Source organism: Phyllobates terribilis, unplaced genomic scaffold (genome assembly GCF_046119375.1).
Source record: "Phyllobates terribilis strain yellow unplaced genomic scaffold, ASM4611937v1 Scaffold_4__5_contigs__length_816908805, whole genome shotgun sequence".
NCBI lineage: Eukaryota > Metazoa > Chordata > Amphibia > Anura > Dendrobatidae > Phyllobates > Phyllobates terribilis.
The window spans coordinates 602,926,129-602,944,790 of record NW_027362764.1 but is presented as its reverse complement, the minus strand read 5'-3'; the positions used below and the strand labels follow the sequence as shown (position 1 = coordinate 602,944,790).

Genomic DNA, 18,662 nt, shown 5'->3' with positions numbered 1-18,662 from the left:
TTGTAGTATTATTTTCTATTACTTTTTTTTTTTACTAAAGAGGTAACCGATTGATGTTCACTACTTTACAGTGGCATGTAAAAGTTTGGGCACCCGTGGTCAAAATTACTGTTATTCTGAGCAGTTAAGAAAGTTGAAGATGAAATGATCTCTAAAAGGCCTTAAGTTAAAGGGAATGTGTCATCCCCTGGGAGTTATCAGACCTCTACTATGGCCATACAGGGTATAGAAAAGTAAATCTATACATACTTGGATGGCCCATAGTAGATGTCTGATTGCAGAGAAAAGTGTTTTTATCCACTGTTTTCGATAGGCTTGGCGTCCCCCGGACGCCAAGAAATCCCTGCCCAACTGTTTATTATTCCCCGAAATCCCGGCATATTCCCCCCTCTCCTGCACATCACAGGGCCCTGTGACGTGCACTGTGCTCCCTGACTTCCCGGGCATGCGCAAAGTGCCTCTCACATAGAGCGTTCTTTGCTTCATCCCGACCCCGTCTCTCCGTGCACTGCGGCGCAGGGTTCTATTGCGCAGGAGCCGGGGAGTCATTGTCACTTCTCGGCGCCTGCGCAATTATAGAACACAACAGCAGACTCCAGTGGCAAGGAGTGAAACTGCAGCACAATTATGAAAGTGAACAATAGCGGCCACTAGTGGTCAAACTGTAGAAGGCAACAGAATTCCTGACATTGAGGTGCATTGTTCTACTGTTCAGAGACAGCTGCAAAAAAATGGCCTTCATGGAAGAATCATCAGAAGAAAACCTCTCCTGCGTCCTCATCATAAAATACAGCGTCAGAAGTATGGAAAAGAACATCTAAACAAGCCTGATGCATTTTCGAAACAAGTTCTGTGGACCCATGAGGTTAAAATAAAACTCTTTGGCCACAATGATCAAAGATATGTGTAGAGAAAAAAGGGCACAGAATTTCAGGAAAAGAATATCTCGCCAACCGTAAGCATGGGGGTGGATTAATCAAACTCTGGGGTTCTGTTGCAGCCAATGGCACGGGGAACATTTTATGGATAGAGGGAAGAATGGATTCAATGAAATTCTTGATGCAAACATAACACCATCTGTAAAAAAAAACTGAAGTTGAAAAGTACATGGCTTCTACAAATGGATAATGATCCTAAACATGTGTCAAAATCCACAACAGACTACATCAAAAGGCGCAAACTGAAGGTTTTACAATGGCCCTCACAGTCCCCTGATCTAATCATCATTGAAAATCTGTGGCTCGACCTCAAAATAGCAGTGCATGCAAGACGACCCAGGAATCTCACAGAACTAGAAGAATTTTCCAAGGAAGAAAGGATGAAAATCAATCAAACAAGAAGTGAAAGACTCTTGTCAGGCTACAAGCGTTTACAAGCAGTGATACTTTCAAAAGAGGGTGCTACTAGGTACTAACCATGCAGGGTGCCCAAATTTTTGCATTGCCCCTTTTTCATTTTTGCAATTTTTAAAAATGTAAAAGATGAAAAAATATTTTGATTTATTTGCCTAAAATACAAAGGAAATGTGTCCTCTTTAACTTTAGGTCTTTTAGAGATCTTTTCATCTTCAACTTGCTTAATTGTTCACAAAAACAGTAATTTTGACCAGGGGTGCCCAAACTTTTACATGCCACTGTAATTGGTCTTGTGTCAAGTTAAGTTACCACTCAATATACATTTTTTTTATACTTTGGAGCCAATGAGGTATGACTGAGACTTCTGTCTGTGGTATACCTTGGGAATAATTCTGATGTATACCTTCGACAGAAGGCTCAGTCAGAGTGTGAACAGAGTCTAATAGCAGCACAAGCACAACATTGCTGAAATGTATCTATGCAGTTAAGAGCCATACTCCCCCGGGAGCTGCAAGTACTCACCTGTCTATCTACTTCAGGGAGTAATAGAAGGAGGTACTGCTGAAAATGCTGAGGTAAAGAAGCAAATGTATGCTTGTTTATTAAAGCCCTCAGGTTAGTGTTCACTAAAATTGATCCTGGAGTTTCTATGTCAATATCTTCTGCTTTGGTCCATTTCAAATGCCCTGAAAAATAATAGGAAAAAAAAGTTGAAAGAGATCGTGGCAAATAGTTACTTATACTTACTTTATATTTACAGTTCATATGAGCTTTAAATTGTACAAGTGTATATTAAGTATTAGGTCACTGATCAATTATATGAAACAAAATAATACTGGACAAGACATTACAAAGTGTTTAGCTCAGGTTCTCCTCTGACTGAGAAAACCAGACCAAAGATTAATAACACACAGCTCTACGGTGAGATCAGGAGAGCGGCCATCACATATCACACTAGTAACTCCCCTTCATGTAATATAAGCTCTGGAGGCAGAGTTATCTTCCAGACAGCGTCCTCCCCAGAGCCTGGAAGAGGTCATTTATATAAAGTGATAAGATGATTTATCAGCAACAAGACATCTAATAGGAGACATACAGGGATCACTCTCCTCAGCAGTCTATAACCTGTATGCCCATATTAATAGTTTACATAGGTCAAATGTGGTGACAGATTCCCTTTAAAGAAGTAAGAAAAAAAGATAAGCTAGTAACAACAAGACATGGATGATACTAAACATTTTGGAGGGGTATTTTTTTTGTTGTTGCTTATTTTACATAAGCAGTATGAAGGAAATGCGAGGTGGCAGTATACTATTCATGTAACAATAAGAAAAATTATACACAAGCAAATTTATATATACACATACACACACTCAAACCCACGTGTATACATGTGTATAAATACACACACACACACACACACACACACACACACACACACACACACACACGGTGAAATAAGTCAACCAATTTTATAAGTAAATATAGGATATATAGGAGCTATTGACATGAAATTCTCACCAGATGTTGGTAACAACCATCCAATCCACACAGGCGAAAAAATCAAACCATAGATGTCCATAAATTAAGCTGTGTGTAATAATGAGAAATGGCACACAGATAAAAGTATTGAACACATGAAGAAAGAGAGGTGCAAAAAGCCATGGAAATTCATGACACTAGCTGAAAAAGCCATGGAAATTCATGACACTAGCTGAAATCTATCAATTAGAAAGCAATCCTGCCACTTAATGAAAAATAATATCAGCTGGTTCAACTGATGGCCTATAACAAGGTGTCTCATTACCAAGGTGCCACACAAGAAATGTCTCATGATGGGTAAAACCAGCGAGCTGTCTCAAGACCTTCGCAACATTATTGTTGCAAAATGTACTGTTTGCATTGGTCACAGAAGAATTTCCAAACTACTGAAGGTTCCAGTGAGCACTGTTGAAGCCATAATCTGGAAGTGCAAAAACATAATTTCATTATAAACTGGCCACAACCAGGTGCTCCCTGAGAGATTTCAGATAGCAGAGTGAAAATAATCAGAAGAGTTGTCCAAGACCCAAGGACCACCTGTGTAGAGCTACAGAAAAATTAGCAGGTACAATTGTTTCAAAGAAAACTATAAGTAATGCACGCAACCTCCATGGCCTGTATGCACGCTCGCCACGCAAGACTCCATTGCTGAACAAAAAGCATGTTCAAGTACGTTTAAAGTTAGCTCAGCAACATTTAGACAAGGCTGTGAAATACTGGGAAAATATAGTCTGGTCAGATGAGACCAAAATTGAACTCTCTGAATGCCATAACACATACTATGTTTGGAGGCCGAAAGCCACTGCATATCACCCCAAAAACACCATACGAACACTGAAGTTTGAAGGAGGGAACATCATGGTGTGAGGCTGCTTCTCAGCATACGGCACTGTCAAACTTCATATATCTAAAGGAAGATTGCATGGACAAACTTACGGAGATATTCTTGATAAAAATCTGCTGCCATCTACCAGGATGATGAAGATGAAACTAGGGTGGATATTTCAACAATACCCAAACAAACAGTCAAGAAAACGCTCAATTGGTTCCAGAGAAAGAAAATACAACTGCTAGAATGGCCCAGCCAATCACCTGACCTGAATCCAAGAGAAAGTATATGGAAGGAACTAAAGCTCAGTTAGTGTTGAGTATTCCGATACTGAAATATCGGGTATCGGCCGATATTCGCGGTATCGGAATTCCGATACTTAATTCCGATACTTTTAGAATATCGAATACCGGAATCGGAAGTTCCCATAATGCCTGCGCTCTGCAGTGTCTCTGAAGGATGACAAGCTGGATGGCAGCGCTCAGCTGCGATCCAGCCTGTCATCAGAATGCCATCCCAGCGTGGGAGAATTCTCCTGATTGTTTAAAAGCCGGCGGGCGGTAAAAAGCCGCCGGCTTATAAACAATCACACAGCCCCATACTGCTTCCCCGCAGCCTCCCACCCCGATCCTCCACTCCCCCCATCCTGATCGTAAGTTAGGACCGATCGGGGAGCACAGCACCAAGGAGCGGGGAGCGAAGGACCCGGGCGGGGAAGCCGGCAGTGAAAAGACTTCACCGCCGGCTTTCCCGTTCTGTGCTGCGCTTTCCCGCCGGTTATTTCAAATGAACAGCTGAGGTATCCGCTGATGCCGATCAGCTGTTCTTTTGAGGTAGCCGCGGTGCCCTCAGAGGGTTCATGTGAGTTCATGCTTGACTGCATGAACTCACATGAACTTTCCCACGGCAGCACAGGTCAGCCTCACCTCCCAGACCATCAGCCCGTCATGATTAGTGTGTGCGCGGTGTCTGTGCGATGTATGCGGGTGTGTGCGGTGTCTGTGGGTGTGCGCGGTGTCTGTGCGATGTCTGCGGGTGTGCGCGGTGTCTGTGCGATGTCTGCGGGTGTGCGCGTGCAGGCAGACATAGGCCGATGTGACACTACTACTCCCATCGGCCTATGTCTGTCCCCCGTCCACTCGTGCCAGCAGGATCAGCTCGATGGGAGCAGTAGTTCCCATCAGCCCGATCCTGCTATTTAAACTGCCCCATATGTTATTTTGCCCCTATACACATCTTTTATTCTTTTAGGCCCCAATATATATTTGTTTTTGGTCCCCAATAAATTTTAAATACATGTCATTGGTGGCCAGTGGTTACCTAAAATAAATTAGTTTATTACATTACCTGTCCCCGCCGATCGCCACCTAAAATAAAGTAAAAAATAAAAAAATACACCTATATTCACCTAGACACCTAATTCCCCGAAGCAATCGATCTCCTGTAATAAAATCTAAAATAATAAACCACAACCTTATCCTTACCCCTCCGTAGTAGTCCACGAGTGTCCCACGATGATCTCCAGTTTAGAGCAGCCACATAGAATGTGACCGCTCTGAACCGCTGCCGCCGCTACAATGACGGGGCCGTAAAGCAGCCCCGTCATTACATAAGCGGGTTCGCCGGAGTTCAGGGAGCGCTGCGCCGGTTAGCTCCTTTACGGCCCCGCTGACCGTAAGAAATTCCCACGGTACAGCAGTGCCGTAAAGGAGGTCTCCGGAGCTGCGCTGACTGAATGCACTCCGGTGACCTCAGTCAGGGGCTCACGCTGCCGGGAGCGGACGTGTTCCCGGCAGTGTGAGCTTACAGCAGCAATGACAGCTGTCACCATCTCCAGATGTGACAGCTGTGCATGGGAGATCAGCGCAGGAACGTGGACAGGTAACTATTTTTTTTTAGTAAACTAAGAATTAAATAAAATGGTGTGTTTTATTTCAAATAAATTATTTTTTTTCTGGGTGTAGTGTGTGTTTTTCTTTTTAACACTTTGTAGGTTAGTAATGGGGGTGTCTTATAGACGCCCATCATTACTAACCTGGGCTTCATGGCAGCTGGCGCTGACATGAACCCCAGCCCTATTACCCCCTGCCACCGCACCAGGGCAGTGTGGAAGAGCGAGGATAAGTGCCAGAATTGGCACATCCTATGGATGCGCCATTTCTGGGGCGGCTGACGGCTGGTGTTTCTAGCCTGGGAGGGGGCCAATATTCATGGCACCCTTCCTGGGCTATTAATATCAGCCGCCAGCTGTCTGCCTAGCCTTTGCTAGCTATTAAAATAGGGGGGACCCCACATCATTTTTTTGGGGGGTCCCCCATTTTAATAGCTAGTAAAGGCTAGGTATTCAGCTGGGGGCTGATACTGGTAGCCTGGGAAGCTCCGTGGGTATTACCCCCTTCCCAGGCTTCAAACATCTGCCCCAGCCATCTGCTTAACCTCCGCTAGAGACTAAAATTATGGGGGATCCCACGCCAATTTTTTTTTTTTTTAATAAATCCTTTATTTTAACACTAAATGACACTTGAGGGGTTAATAAAGATGCAGTCCCTAAATTATTATTTATTTTTTAATTAATTTTTCCCAAAAATTTTGACGTGGGCTTTGCCATATTTTTGTATGCCAGCCAGGTACAGCATCCAGGAACGGGCTGCCCCCAACTTCCAGCTGCCTAATTGTACCTGGCCGGACACAACAATATAGGGAAGCCCTTTTTATTATTATTATTTCATGAATTTCATGAAATAAGTAAAAAAAAAAAAAAAAAAAAAAAAAAAAAATACGAGGGGCTTCGCCCTATTTTTGTGTCCAGCCAGGTACAACTAAGCAGCTGGCGGCTGGAATCCACAGCGCAGGGTGTCTCAAGCTTTGTGGGCCCCCCCTGCTGCGAACTGCAGTCCGCAGCCACCCCAGAAAATGGCGCGTTCATAGAAGCGCCATCTTCTGGCGCTGTATCCAACTCATCCAGGGCCCTGGTGCGGTGGCTCACTGGGTAATAAAGGGGTTAGGGTCAGCTTTGTATTATCCGCTGGCCCTAAGCCCGAATTTCATGGGGTCACGCCAATATTAGACATGACCGCCATGAATTTCAAGTAAAGTATTTAAAAATAAACATAACACCCAGAATAAAGTCCTTTAATTGAAATAAACACACAATTCTTTATTGTTCTAAATTAAACCATACTTACCATCACGCCCATTCAGCTGAAGCCAACGATCTCCTGCAATAAAAGTAAAATAATAAAGCAACATCATCCTTACCTTTCCATGGTTCCCAGGACAGCTTCAGCTCTGCTACATCGAGATGACAGGCTGGATCGCAGCAGAAAGCTGCCATCCAGCCTGTCATCCCGCAGACACTGAGAAGCGCAGGCATGCTTGCGCTCCTCAGTGTCGGGCTGTGACGCCATCCAGATGAGCCGACAATGAACTCAGCTCACCTCATGCACGTCACTGACAGCGTGGGAGAATTTTCCTGCGCATGCGGTGAGCGTGAGAGACTCGGCTTATCTGGATGCCGTCACAGCCTGACACTGAGGAGCGCAAGCATGCCTGCGCTTCTCAGTGTCCGCGGGATGACAGGCTGGATGGCAGCTTTCTGCTGCGATCCAGCCTGTCATCTCGATGTAGCAGAGCTGGAGCTGTCCTGGGAACCATGGAAAGGTAAGGATGATGTTGGTTTTTTATTATTTTTCTTTTATTGCAGGAGATCATTGGCTTCAGCTGGAATGGGCGTGATGGTAAGTATGGTTTAATTTACAACAAAGAATTGTGTGTTTATTTCAATTAAAGGACTTTATTCTGGGTGTTGTGTTTTTTTTTAAATACTTTACTAGAAATTCATGGCGGTCATGTCTAATATTGGCGTGACCCCATGAATTTCAGGCTTAGGGCCAGCTGATAATACCAAGCTGGCCCTAACCCCTTTATTACCCAGTGAGCCACCGCACCAGGACCCTGGATGAGTTGGGTACAGCGCCAGAAGAGGGAGCTTCTATGAACGCGCCATTTTCTGGGGTGGCTGCGGACTGCAATTTGCAGCGGGGGGGGGCCCCAGAAAGCTTGGGCCTCCCTGCGCTGCAGATTCCAGCCCCAGCTGCCTAGTTGTATCTGGCTGGACACAAAAATAGGGAGAAGCCCCACGTATTTTTTTTTTTTAAATTATTTCATGAAATTCATGAAATAATTAAGAAAAAAAGGGCTTCCCTATATTGTTGTGTCCAACCAGGTACAAATAGGCAGCTGGTGGTTGGGGGCAGACTGTTCCTGCCTGCTGTACTTGGCTGGACACAAATATAGTGCGAAGCCCCACGTCAATTTTTTTTTAATCATTTCAGGAAATTCATGAAATCATTTAAAAAAAAAAAAAAAATACGTGGGGCTTCGCCCTATTTTTGTGTCCAGCCAGGTACAACTAGGCAGCTGGGGGCTGGAATCCGCAGCGCAGGGAGGCCCAAGCTTTCTGGGCCCCCCCCCCCGCTGCAAATTGCAGTCCGCAGCCACCCCAGAAAATGGCGCGTTCATAGAAGCGCCATCTTCTGGCGCTGCACCCAACTCATCCAGGGCCCTGGTGCGGTGGCTCACTGGGTAAAAAAGGGGTTAGGGCCAGCTTGGCATTATCAGCTGGCCCTAAGCCCGAAATTCATGGGGTCACGCCAATATCAGACTTGACCGCCATGAATTTCTAGTAAAGTATTTAAAAAAAAACACAACACCCAGAATAAAGTCATTTAATTGAAATAAACACACTATCCTTTATTGTTCTAAATTAAACCATACTCATCATGCCCATTCCAGCTGAAGCCAACGATCTCCTGCAATAAAAGAAAAATAATAAAGCAACATCATCCTTACCTTTCCATGGTTCCCAGGACAGCTTCAGCTCTGCTACATCGAGATGACAGGCTGGACCGCAGCAGAAAGCTGCCATCCAGCCTGTCATCAAGCGGACACTGAGAAGCGCAGGCATGCTTGCGCTCCTCAGTGTCAGGCTGTGACGGCATCCAGATGAGCCGAGTCTCTCACCTTCACCGCATGCGCAGGAGAATTCTCCCACGCTGTCAGTGACGTGCATGAGGTGAGCTGAGTTTATTGTCGGCTCATCTGGATGCCGTCACAGTCAGACACTGAGGAGCGCAAGCATGCCTGCGCTTCTCAGTGTCTGCGGGATGACAGGCTGGATGGCAGCGTTCTGTTGCGGTCCAGCCTGTCATCTCGATGTAGCAGAGCTGAAGCTGTCCTGGGAACCATGGAAAGGTAAGGATGATGTTGCTTTATTATTTTTCTCTTATTGCAGGAGATCGTTGGCTTCAGCTGGAATGGGCATGATTAGTATGGTTTAATTTAGAACAATAAAGAATTGTGTGTTTATTTCAATTAAATGACTTTATTCTGGGTGTTTGTGTTTTTTTGTAACTTTGACTATGGGGTTAGTAATGGGGGTGTCTTATAGACGCCTCTCCATTACTAACCTGGGCTTGATGTCAGCTGGCATTATAAGCTGACATCAACCCCAACCCTATTACACCACTGCCACCGCTACAGGGCAGTGGGAAGAGCGAGGCTAAGTGTCAGAATTGGCACATCCTATGGATGCGCCATTTCTGGGGCGGCTGACGGCTGGTGTTTCTAGCCTGGGAGGGGGCCAATATTCATGGCACCCTTCCTGGGCTATTAATACCGGCCCCCAGCTGTCTGCCTAGCCTTTGCTAGCTATTAAAATAGGGGGGAACCCCACGTCATTTTTTTTGGGGGGGGGGGGGGGTCCCCCATTTTAATAGCTAGTAAAGGCTAGGTATTCAACTGGGGGCTGATATTAGTAGCCTGGGGAGCTCCGTGGGTATTACCCCCTTCCCAGGCTTCAAACATCTGCCCCAGCCGTCTGCTTAACCTCCGCTAGAGACTAAAATTACAGGGAACCCCATGCCAATTTTTTTTTTTAATAAATCCTTTATTTTAACACTAAATGACAAGTACAGTAATCAACACTGTCACTGTACTTATTATATATGTGACTGACATGTTTCTATATATCTAATCTATGTGTGATGCTCTATCTTTCTGTTATAAATTGTCGGGTACAGATGCTGAATTGCCGGCCGGCTTTTTTAAAGAGACAATGCATGAAAACACTATTATATTTTTTAATAAATTCTTTACACTAAATGACAAGTACAGTAAGCAACACTGTCACTGTGCTTCTTATATATGTGACTGACATGTTTCTATCTATCTAATCTATGTGTGATGCTCTATTCTTTCTGTTGTAAATTGTCGGGTACCGGTGTATGCCGCTGCTGAATTGCCGGCTTTTCATGTTTCACTGTGAGCACTGTTCCCATCGATTTGGGCAACCACCTCCCCCAATACATTCTACATTATTGTTAGTTGTTTTCCTTCATATAGAATTAACCTACAAGGAAAGAAAGGGTTTATTTTCATTCCGATATTTGTGTCCCATTGACTTGCATTGGTTTCCGGTATCGGAATCGGCGATATCCGATACTTTTTGGGTATCGGCCCGATCCAATCCGATATTTCCTGATATCGGAAGGTATCGCTCAACACTACTCAGAGTTCATAGAAGGAGTCCACGAAACCTTCAGGATTTGAAGAGTGTTTGTGTGGAAAAATGGGCCAAAATCTCACTTGAGCAATGCATGAAACTAGTTTCTCTATGCAAAAGGCGTCTTGAAGCTGTCATCACCAACAAAGGCTTTTATACAAAGTATTAAATACATTTCAGTAAGCGTGTTCAATACTTTTTCCCTGTGTTATTTCTCATTATTACACATAACTTAATATATAGACATCTATGGTTTGATTTCATTGCCTGTATGGATTGGATGGATTGACATCTGGTGAGAATTTCATGTAAATAGCACCTTTAGAAATACAGTGGGTACGGAGAGTATTCAGACCCCTTTAAATTTTTCACTCTTTGTTTCATTGCAGCCATTTGGTAAATTCTAAAAAGTTCATTTTTTTCCTCATTAAAGTACACTCTGCACCCCATCTTGACTGAAAAAAACAGAAAATGTAGAAATTTTTGCAAATTTATTAAAAAAGAAAAACTGAAATATCACATGGTCATAAGTATTTAGACCCTCTGCTCAGTATTGAGTAGAAGCACCCTTTTGAGCTAGTACAGCAATGAGTCTTCTTGGGAATAATGCAACAAGTTTTTCACACCTGGGTTTGGGGATCCTCTGCCATTCTTCCTTGCAGATCCTCTCCAGTTCCGTCAGGTTGGATGGTGAACGTTGGTGGTCAGCCATTTTCAGATCTCTCCAGAGATGCTCAATTGGGTTTAGGTCAGGGCTCTGGCTGGGCCAGTCAAGAATGGTCACAGAATTGTTCTGAAGCCACTCCTTTGTTATTTTAGCTGTGTGCTTAGGGTCATTGTCTTGTTGGAAGGTGAACCTTCGGCCAAGTCTGAGGTTCAGAGCACTCTGGAAGAGGTTTTCATCCAGGATATCGCTGTACTTGGCTGCATGCGTATTTCCTTCAATTGCAACCAGTTGTCCTGTCCCTGCAGCTGAAAAACACCCCATAGCATGATGCTGCGCCACCACTATGTTTCACTGTTGGGATTGTATTGGGCAGGTGATGAGCAGTGCCTGGTTTTCTTCACACATACCGCTTAGAACTTTTTGGTAATAATTCTATCTTCGTCTCATCAGACCAGAGAATCTTATTTCTCATAGTCTGGGAGTCCTTCATGTGTTTTTGCGCAAACTATGCGGGCTTTCATATGTCTTGCACTAAGGAGAGGCTTCCGTCGGGCCACTCTGCCATAAAGGCCCGACTGGTGGAGGGCTGCAGTGATAGTTGACTTAGGAGAAAGTTCCACAATCTCCCTACTGCATCCCTGGAGCTCAGCCACAGTGATCTTGGGGTTCTTCTTTACCTCTCTCACCAAGGCTCTTCTCCCACGATTGCTCAGTTTGGCTAGACAGCCAGGTCTAGGAAGACTTCTGGTGGTCCTAAAACTTCTTCCATTTAAGGATTATGGAGGCCACTGTGCTCTTAGGAACCTTGAGTAATGCAGAAATTCTTTTGTAACCTTGGCCAGATCTGTGCCCTGCCACAATTCTGTCTCTGAGCTCCTTGGGCAGTTCCTTTGAGCTCATGATTCTCATTTGGTCTGACATGCATTGTCAGCTGTGAGGTCTTATATAGACAGGTGTGTGCCTTTCCAAATCAAGTCCTATCAGTTTAATTAAACACAGCTGGACTCCAATGAAGGAGTAGAACCATCTCAAGGAGGATCACAAGGAAATGGACAGCATGTGACTTAAATATGAGTGTCTGAGCAAAGGGTCTGAATACTTATGACCATGTGATATTTCAGTTTTTCTTTTTTAAAAAATTTCTACATTTCTGTTTTTTTCAGTCGAGATGGGGGGCAGAGTGTACTTTAATGAGAAAAAAAAAATGAACATTTTAGAATTTAAGAGTGAAAAATTTAAAGGGGTCTGAATACTTTCCGTACCCACTGTAGATTTACTTAGAAAATTGGTGATGTGTTCTATACTTATTTCACCCGCTGCATATATAATAAATATAATATATATATATATATATATATATATATATATACACACACATATACATACACTGTGATGCAGCGGATTGCTTGGCATTACTGTAATGGTACAGGGGGTGTTCTGGGCCGACCATGTACCTCCCCCTCAGGTGACTGGTCACATGACTGTGACATAGCGCAGGTCCTGTGCACACAGAATGTCTGATCACATGACTGGGACATCAGCACAGGTCCTGTGGGTGTGTACTACAGGATATATAAACCCTGGTAGTCTTGAGACAGGGTGTGTAAGGCGTGAGGCCTGTTCCCGTGTGGGACACCGTTAGTGTGAAGCCTGGTGAAGCCTGAAAGGTCGAGGCTGGATCCTTAGATTAAGAAATGCCAGTGGCCTTGGAGGGCAGAGGCTTGAAACACAAGAGTCCTGAAAGGCAGAGGCTGGATGTTAAGTGTGAAGACATACCAGTAGCCTTCGAAGGTACGAGGGCTGGAGACCCCCACCTGGGAAGCCTAAAAGCCACAGCAGTGGCAGAACGAAACCGTTAAGATCTGGCAAACGGTAAAAGCGGTACGTTATATGGACATGGTTAAAGTTACTTTGCTGAAGGCTGTAACTGGAGCCAAGTGGGCATAGCTGCCACTGGAAAGGCTCGTGGACATTATATGTGTGATAAGCGGTTTATGATAAATAATAAACTGCTGCATTGTGAAATACCGGAAAGACATTGCATGTGTGCTGTAATTGACCCAGTGCAGCGAGTATCCCCCAGTATGATGACTAGCGCTGCCTTACATGTGGTTGGAGAATGCGAGCAACTGCAGCCCGGTTGCTAGGGGCAACTTAAGGCCGGTTGCTAGGGGCAACGGCACAGGACGACGAGTGTGGATACAAGCATCTTGCTGTAACTCGGCGGGGATATGAAAATTGTCCTCGCACTCAAACCTGGTTTGCTGTAACTCGGCGTGGTTACGAAAATTGTCCTCGCACTCAAACCTGGTTTGCTGTGGCTCGGCGGGGTCATGAAAATTTTTCCGGGGAAAGCGGTGAAGTGTCTAGTGTGAATAGTGTACCGCGATGGCTGTGAACGGAGCAGCAAAAGTAAATGAAGCTATTGAGCGATTAAATTGGCGGTTGGGACCGGAGCAGGTATTTGGGACTTCTACTGGACATGGTGAGGGAACCACCGGAGCTGTGGGCACCGTATAGAGTGGCAGCAGTGGACCATTCTGTGAACTCTCCGGGGCCGCCAGTATTGTCCCAGAGTGCCCGGGTAGGTGGTAAGAGATGTTGTGAACTGAGTCCTAAGACTATTGCTGATTTTTTTTGTAAAAATCCCCCTACAGGTGTGGGTGTCCAAAATGGGGCAGAGTCTCAAAAGGGGGCGGATTTTGACAAGAGCGTGGAGTATAGAAAACCAAAATTTGTTACTGGTTGTGGGTTGGTACCGCCTAAAAATGACGATTTGACCGTTGATAACGGGGTAGCTCCAGTAGAAGGGGTTGACGTCAAAGTGGGAGGTGACCTGTTAGTCCACAAAACCATGGGGAGTGACACAGACCCCGTAGCTGACGGTGACACTATGAAAGTAGAAAGAGAGGTCAGTCAGGAGGAGCTAGACGAGGGGAGAGAGTCCCCCTCTCGTCGTCGACGGCGCAAGGGCCACAAAAAGGTTGCTCCTGTAGTCGTTGCTGAAAGTGAAAATAAAGAAAATGTAGTACTGTGTGCCTTTGTTTCAAGTGTGGATCCTCCTTTAGAGGCAGAAGAGGAGATGACGTTGCCAGTAGCAACCTCCGGTACAATACTGAGACAGAAGGATGAGGGTCTGACAGCCCTGAAAGAGGAGGTGGCCAGTCATGACCAAGAGCTGGAACCTATCAAACAGCAGTATCAGAGTGACGTGCAGCAACTATGGGAAAACCTGGAGAACGTGTCCTCAGACCAGCGGAGCCTGGAGTCTGAACGGCAGAAAATATACCAGGTTGTGAGGAACTGGCAGCGAGACCTGGAGGGAAGCGACGAGGAGGTTAACCAATGGAAGGAAGCGTTCTACGAAATAGAGGACAGCCGCAAAATCAAGGAGGAGGTTTTTCAATTAGAGATTGACAAAGCGGAGTGTGAAGATGAGTTATGCGAGGTGAAAGATCGCTTCTCCCTGGTACAGTTAGAGCTGTCTGCCCTCAAAGAGGCGCTGCAGGATGAAGTTTCTGGGTGTGAACAAAGCCTAGAATGACTGCGAGAACAGTTCAACCGGGAGCTGTGTGACTCCAAGAAGGAATATGGTGAACTCATGAGGGAGCTGCAGCAATGCCAGGACCAAGTAAAGCCTCTAATGCAGGGGAAGGAGCGGCTGGTGGACTCTGTACCAGCGAGACCGGGAGCTATCCGCCCTGAAAGAGGCAATAAAAGATTAAGTGTCTGGTCACGATCGTGAGGAAGAAAAGAGGCATGAAAAATTCAATAGGGAACTGCAACAAATCAAGAGAGACTATGAGGATCTCCTCAAGGTTAAGGAAAAACTAGAGGATGCTAAAACTGATGCAGAGCACATGCGCCACATGGCTGAGACCACTCTGCAGGACACCCGTGATGAAAATGGTGATCTCCGCAGAAAAACCCTAGGTCTGGAAGCTCAGGTGAAGGAGCTGCAGACGTTCTGTGATAATTTCCAGAGGGCAGAGACGTGCCTTAAGGAAAGAATCAGCAAGATGGAAGCTGAGTGGAAAAAGTTGGAGTCTATCAGAGAAGCCACAGACCAGGGCCAGGAGTTGGCCACTGGAGATGGGAGGTATGAAATAGATACCTCCTCGAATAATACGAGCTCGGGTGGTTCAGTGGAAATAAGAGCCGAGATTAAGGAGCTCAAGGAGTCGCTACAAGCCCATTGGAAGCAAGAGAAGCTTCAGAGACTGGCTGTTGAGAGCCGAGTGGGTGCATTGGAGACAGAGAGGTCTGAGAGAACTCTACTGTTAAAGGAGCAGCTGAAGCAGCAAGAGCTTCAGAGATGGGCTGCTGAGAGGCGAGTAGCTGAGCTAGAGGAAGAAGTTTTCGGGCTCAAAAGTCGCCTGGCAAGGTATCACTCAGTGAAAGAGGCCTCCTTGGAGAAGGAAAAGGAAAAACAAGTTGCACTCACTCCCTTATACCATGAGAAGGTGGACCTGAGGAGAGCTAAGAGAGTGTTAACCGAAGATAAATGTGAAATGGAAGTGGTCAAGACGAAAATTCTAGAGTTTGTAGCCGTGAGTCAGCTCAGGGGAAGCATACAGGGTGAAGAAGCTGAAAGTCAGTTGCCCCTGAAACCCGAGCTAGATGATCTTTTGGAGACCACTGGTGAGACAGAAACCTCTCGGTACAAGTGCCTCATAGATGTACCCGAGGATTTGAGAGAAGAATGCACCAGTGAGTCCGTGCATGAAGAGTTTAAGAAGACCGTGGGAGCCTGTAAGGTGTACTCGACTTCAGAAGCTAAACAGCTGGTGGTCCTGTCCTCGACCCAAGTCACAGTGAAGAGGGTGGCGATCCTAAGTGGCATGCACTGGCGATGTATTCGCATGAAGCAGTTTCTCCTGTTGAAGACGGAACAAGCCGTTAGACAACTGGAGCTTATGAGAAAAGCTCACAGTCTTCGGGAAGAGGTCATCCAGGTGCCTCATGTTCTGGTGAGAAAACTCATTGGGAGAAATGGCCGAGCCATGCAGATGATGGTAAAGAAGTCTGGTGTGATGAGAGTAAGCAGTCCACATGATCGTCAGGACTGGATACCAGATGGAGACAGCATGGTGTCATTCTCCGCTGTAGGAGCAGACGAAAGTCTGGAATATGTGCGCATGCTGATGGAGTACCGAGTGACCTACCTGCGAGAGGTAGAACAGTTGAATCTCGCTAGACTGCAAGTGGAAAGACAGAATCGCCTGAGTGGCAGAAAGTGGCAGCCGTCTAGAAATTGTGAGACCAGACAGAGAAAGGGCCCCCTAAATAACAGAACAGCTACAGCTGAAGTTAGGGACCTTTCAAGATGTCCTGAGAGTAGTGGGCGTGGGTTTAGAGGTAGTGAGACCTCCAGTAACTCAGATTTGAGAGGCCCATACAAACGACCCAATAGTGTACGGGACAGTATGGAGTCTAACAGGACCTTAGATACCAGGGCATGTGAGTCACACTACTGTATTGACTGCCGGGAGCGGGGGAAGTCTGACAAAGTTACGACCCAGAAATGTGACTTGACGAAGTCAGTGACAATGACAGATGGTAGGTCCCTAAGGAAAGGGCTAATGTCGTTGACTAATGTTCCAGGCGCTGAACAGCGCAACTGTCAAGTACATGGTCTCGGTGGGAACTGTGGGTTATGAGGTAATTGTGTATACTATGTGTTCAACCCCACAAGTTTGAACAGAGGGGGGGGATATGTAATGCAGCAGCTTGATTGGCATTACTGTAATGGTACAGGGGGTGTTCTGGGCCGACCATGTACCTCCCCCTCAGGTGACTGGTCACATGACTGTGACATAGCGCAGGTCCTGTGCACACAGAATGTCTGATCACATGACTGGGACATCAGCACAGGTCCTGTGGGTGTGTACTACAGGATATATAAACCCTGGTAGTCTTGAGACAGGGTGTGTAAGGCGTGAGGCCTGTTCCCGTGTGGGACACCGTTAGTGTGAAGCCTGGTGAAGCCTGAGAGGTCGAGGCTGGATCCTTAGATTAAGAAATGCCAGTGGCCTTGGAGGGCAGAGGCTTGAAAGACAAGAGTCCTGAAAGGCAGAGGCTGGATGTTAAGTGTGAAGACATACCAGTAGCCTTCGAAGGTACGAGGGCTGGAGACCCCCACCTGGAAAGCCTAAAAGCCACAGCAGTGGCAGAACGAAACCGTTAAGACCCGGCAAAAGGTAAAAGCGGTACGTTATATGGACATTGTTATAGTTACTTTGCTGAAGGCTGTAACTGGAGCCAAGTGGGCATAGCTGCTACTGGAAAGGCTCATGGACATTATATGTGTGATAAGCGGTTTATGATAAATAATAAACTGCTGCACTGTGAAATACTGGAAAGACATTGCATGTGTGCTGTAATTGACCCAGTGCAGCGAGTATCCCCCAGTATGATGACTAGCGCTGCCTTACAATACACACACACACATATTTATAGATACATGCGTATACACGCAAACACAGAAACACACTCATTAATGTGATATATATATATATATATATATATATATATATATATATATATATATATATATATATATATATATATATATATATATATATATATATATATATATATATATATACACACATACATACACACACATATATAAATATACAGTATATATACACATACAGTACAGACCAAAAGTTTGGACACACGTTCTCATTTAAAGAAATTTCTGTATTTTCATGACTATGAAAATTGTACATTCACACTGAAGGCATCAAAACTATGAATTAACACATGTGGAATTATATACTTAACAAAAAAAGTGTGAAACAACTAAAATTATGTCTTATATTCTAGGTTCGTCATCAAAGTTGGCTACTTTGACTGCTTTGCACACTCTTGGCATTCTCTTGATGAGCTTCAAATGGTAGTCACCGGAAATGGTCTTCCAACAATCATGAAGGAGTTCCCAGAGATGCTTAGCACTTGTTGGCCCTTTTGCCTTCACTCTGCGGTCCAGCTCACCCCAAACCATCTCGATTGGGTTCAGGTCTGGTGACTGTGGAGGCCAGGTCATCTGGCGTAGCATCCCATCACTCTCCTTCTTGGTCAAATAGACCTTACACAGCCTGGAGGTGTGTTTGGGGTCATTGTCCTGTTGAAAAATAAATGATGGTCCAACTAAACACAAACCGGATGGAATAGCATGCCGCTGCAAGATGCTGTGGTAGCCATGCTGGTTCAGTATGCCTTCAATTTTGAATAAATCCCAACAGTGTCACCAGCAAAGCACCCCCACACCATCACACCTCCTCCTTGCTTCAAGGTGGGAACCAGGCATGTAGAGTCCATCCGTTCACCTTTTCTGCGTCGCACAAAGACACGGTGGTTGGAACCAACGATCTCAAATTTGGACTCATCAGACCAAAGCACAGATTTCCACTGGTCTAATGTCCATTCCTTGTGTTCTTTAGCCCAAACAAGTCTCTTCTGCTTGTTGCCTGTCCTTAGCAGTGGTTTCCTAGCACCTATTTTACCATGAAGGCCTGCTGCACAAAGTCTCCTCTTAACAGTTGTTGAAGAGATGTGTCGGATGCTAGAACTCTGTGTGGCATTAACCTGGTCTCTAATCTGAGCTGCTGTTAACCTGCGATTTCTGAGGCTGGTGACTCGGATAAACTTATCCTCAGAAGCAGAGGTGACTCTTGGTCTTGCTTTCCTGGGGAAGTCCTC

General features: G+C 45.3%; 1 protein-coding gene across 2 annotated transcripts in view; it reads right to left on the bottom strand.

Annotated features, from left to right (window-relative positions):
• The window catches only part of ASXL3 (ASXL transcriptional regulator 3), a 158,465-nt gene that overhangs the window by 25,190 nt on the left and 114,613 nt on the right, over window positions 1–18,662 (bottom strand). For both annotated transcript variants that reach the window (XM_073679219.1, XM_073679218.1), the window contains one exon: window positions 1,878–2,041. In XM_073679219.1, the coding sequence (XP_073535320.1) occupies window positions 1,878–2,041 (164 nt within the window). The remainder of the gene's footprint in view (window positions 1–1,877; window positions 2,042–18,662) is intronic.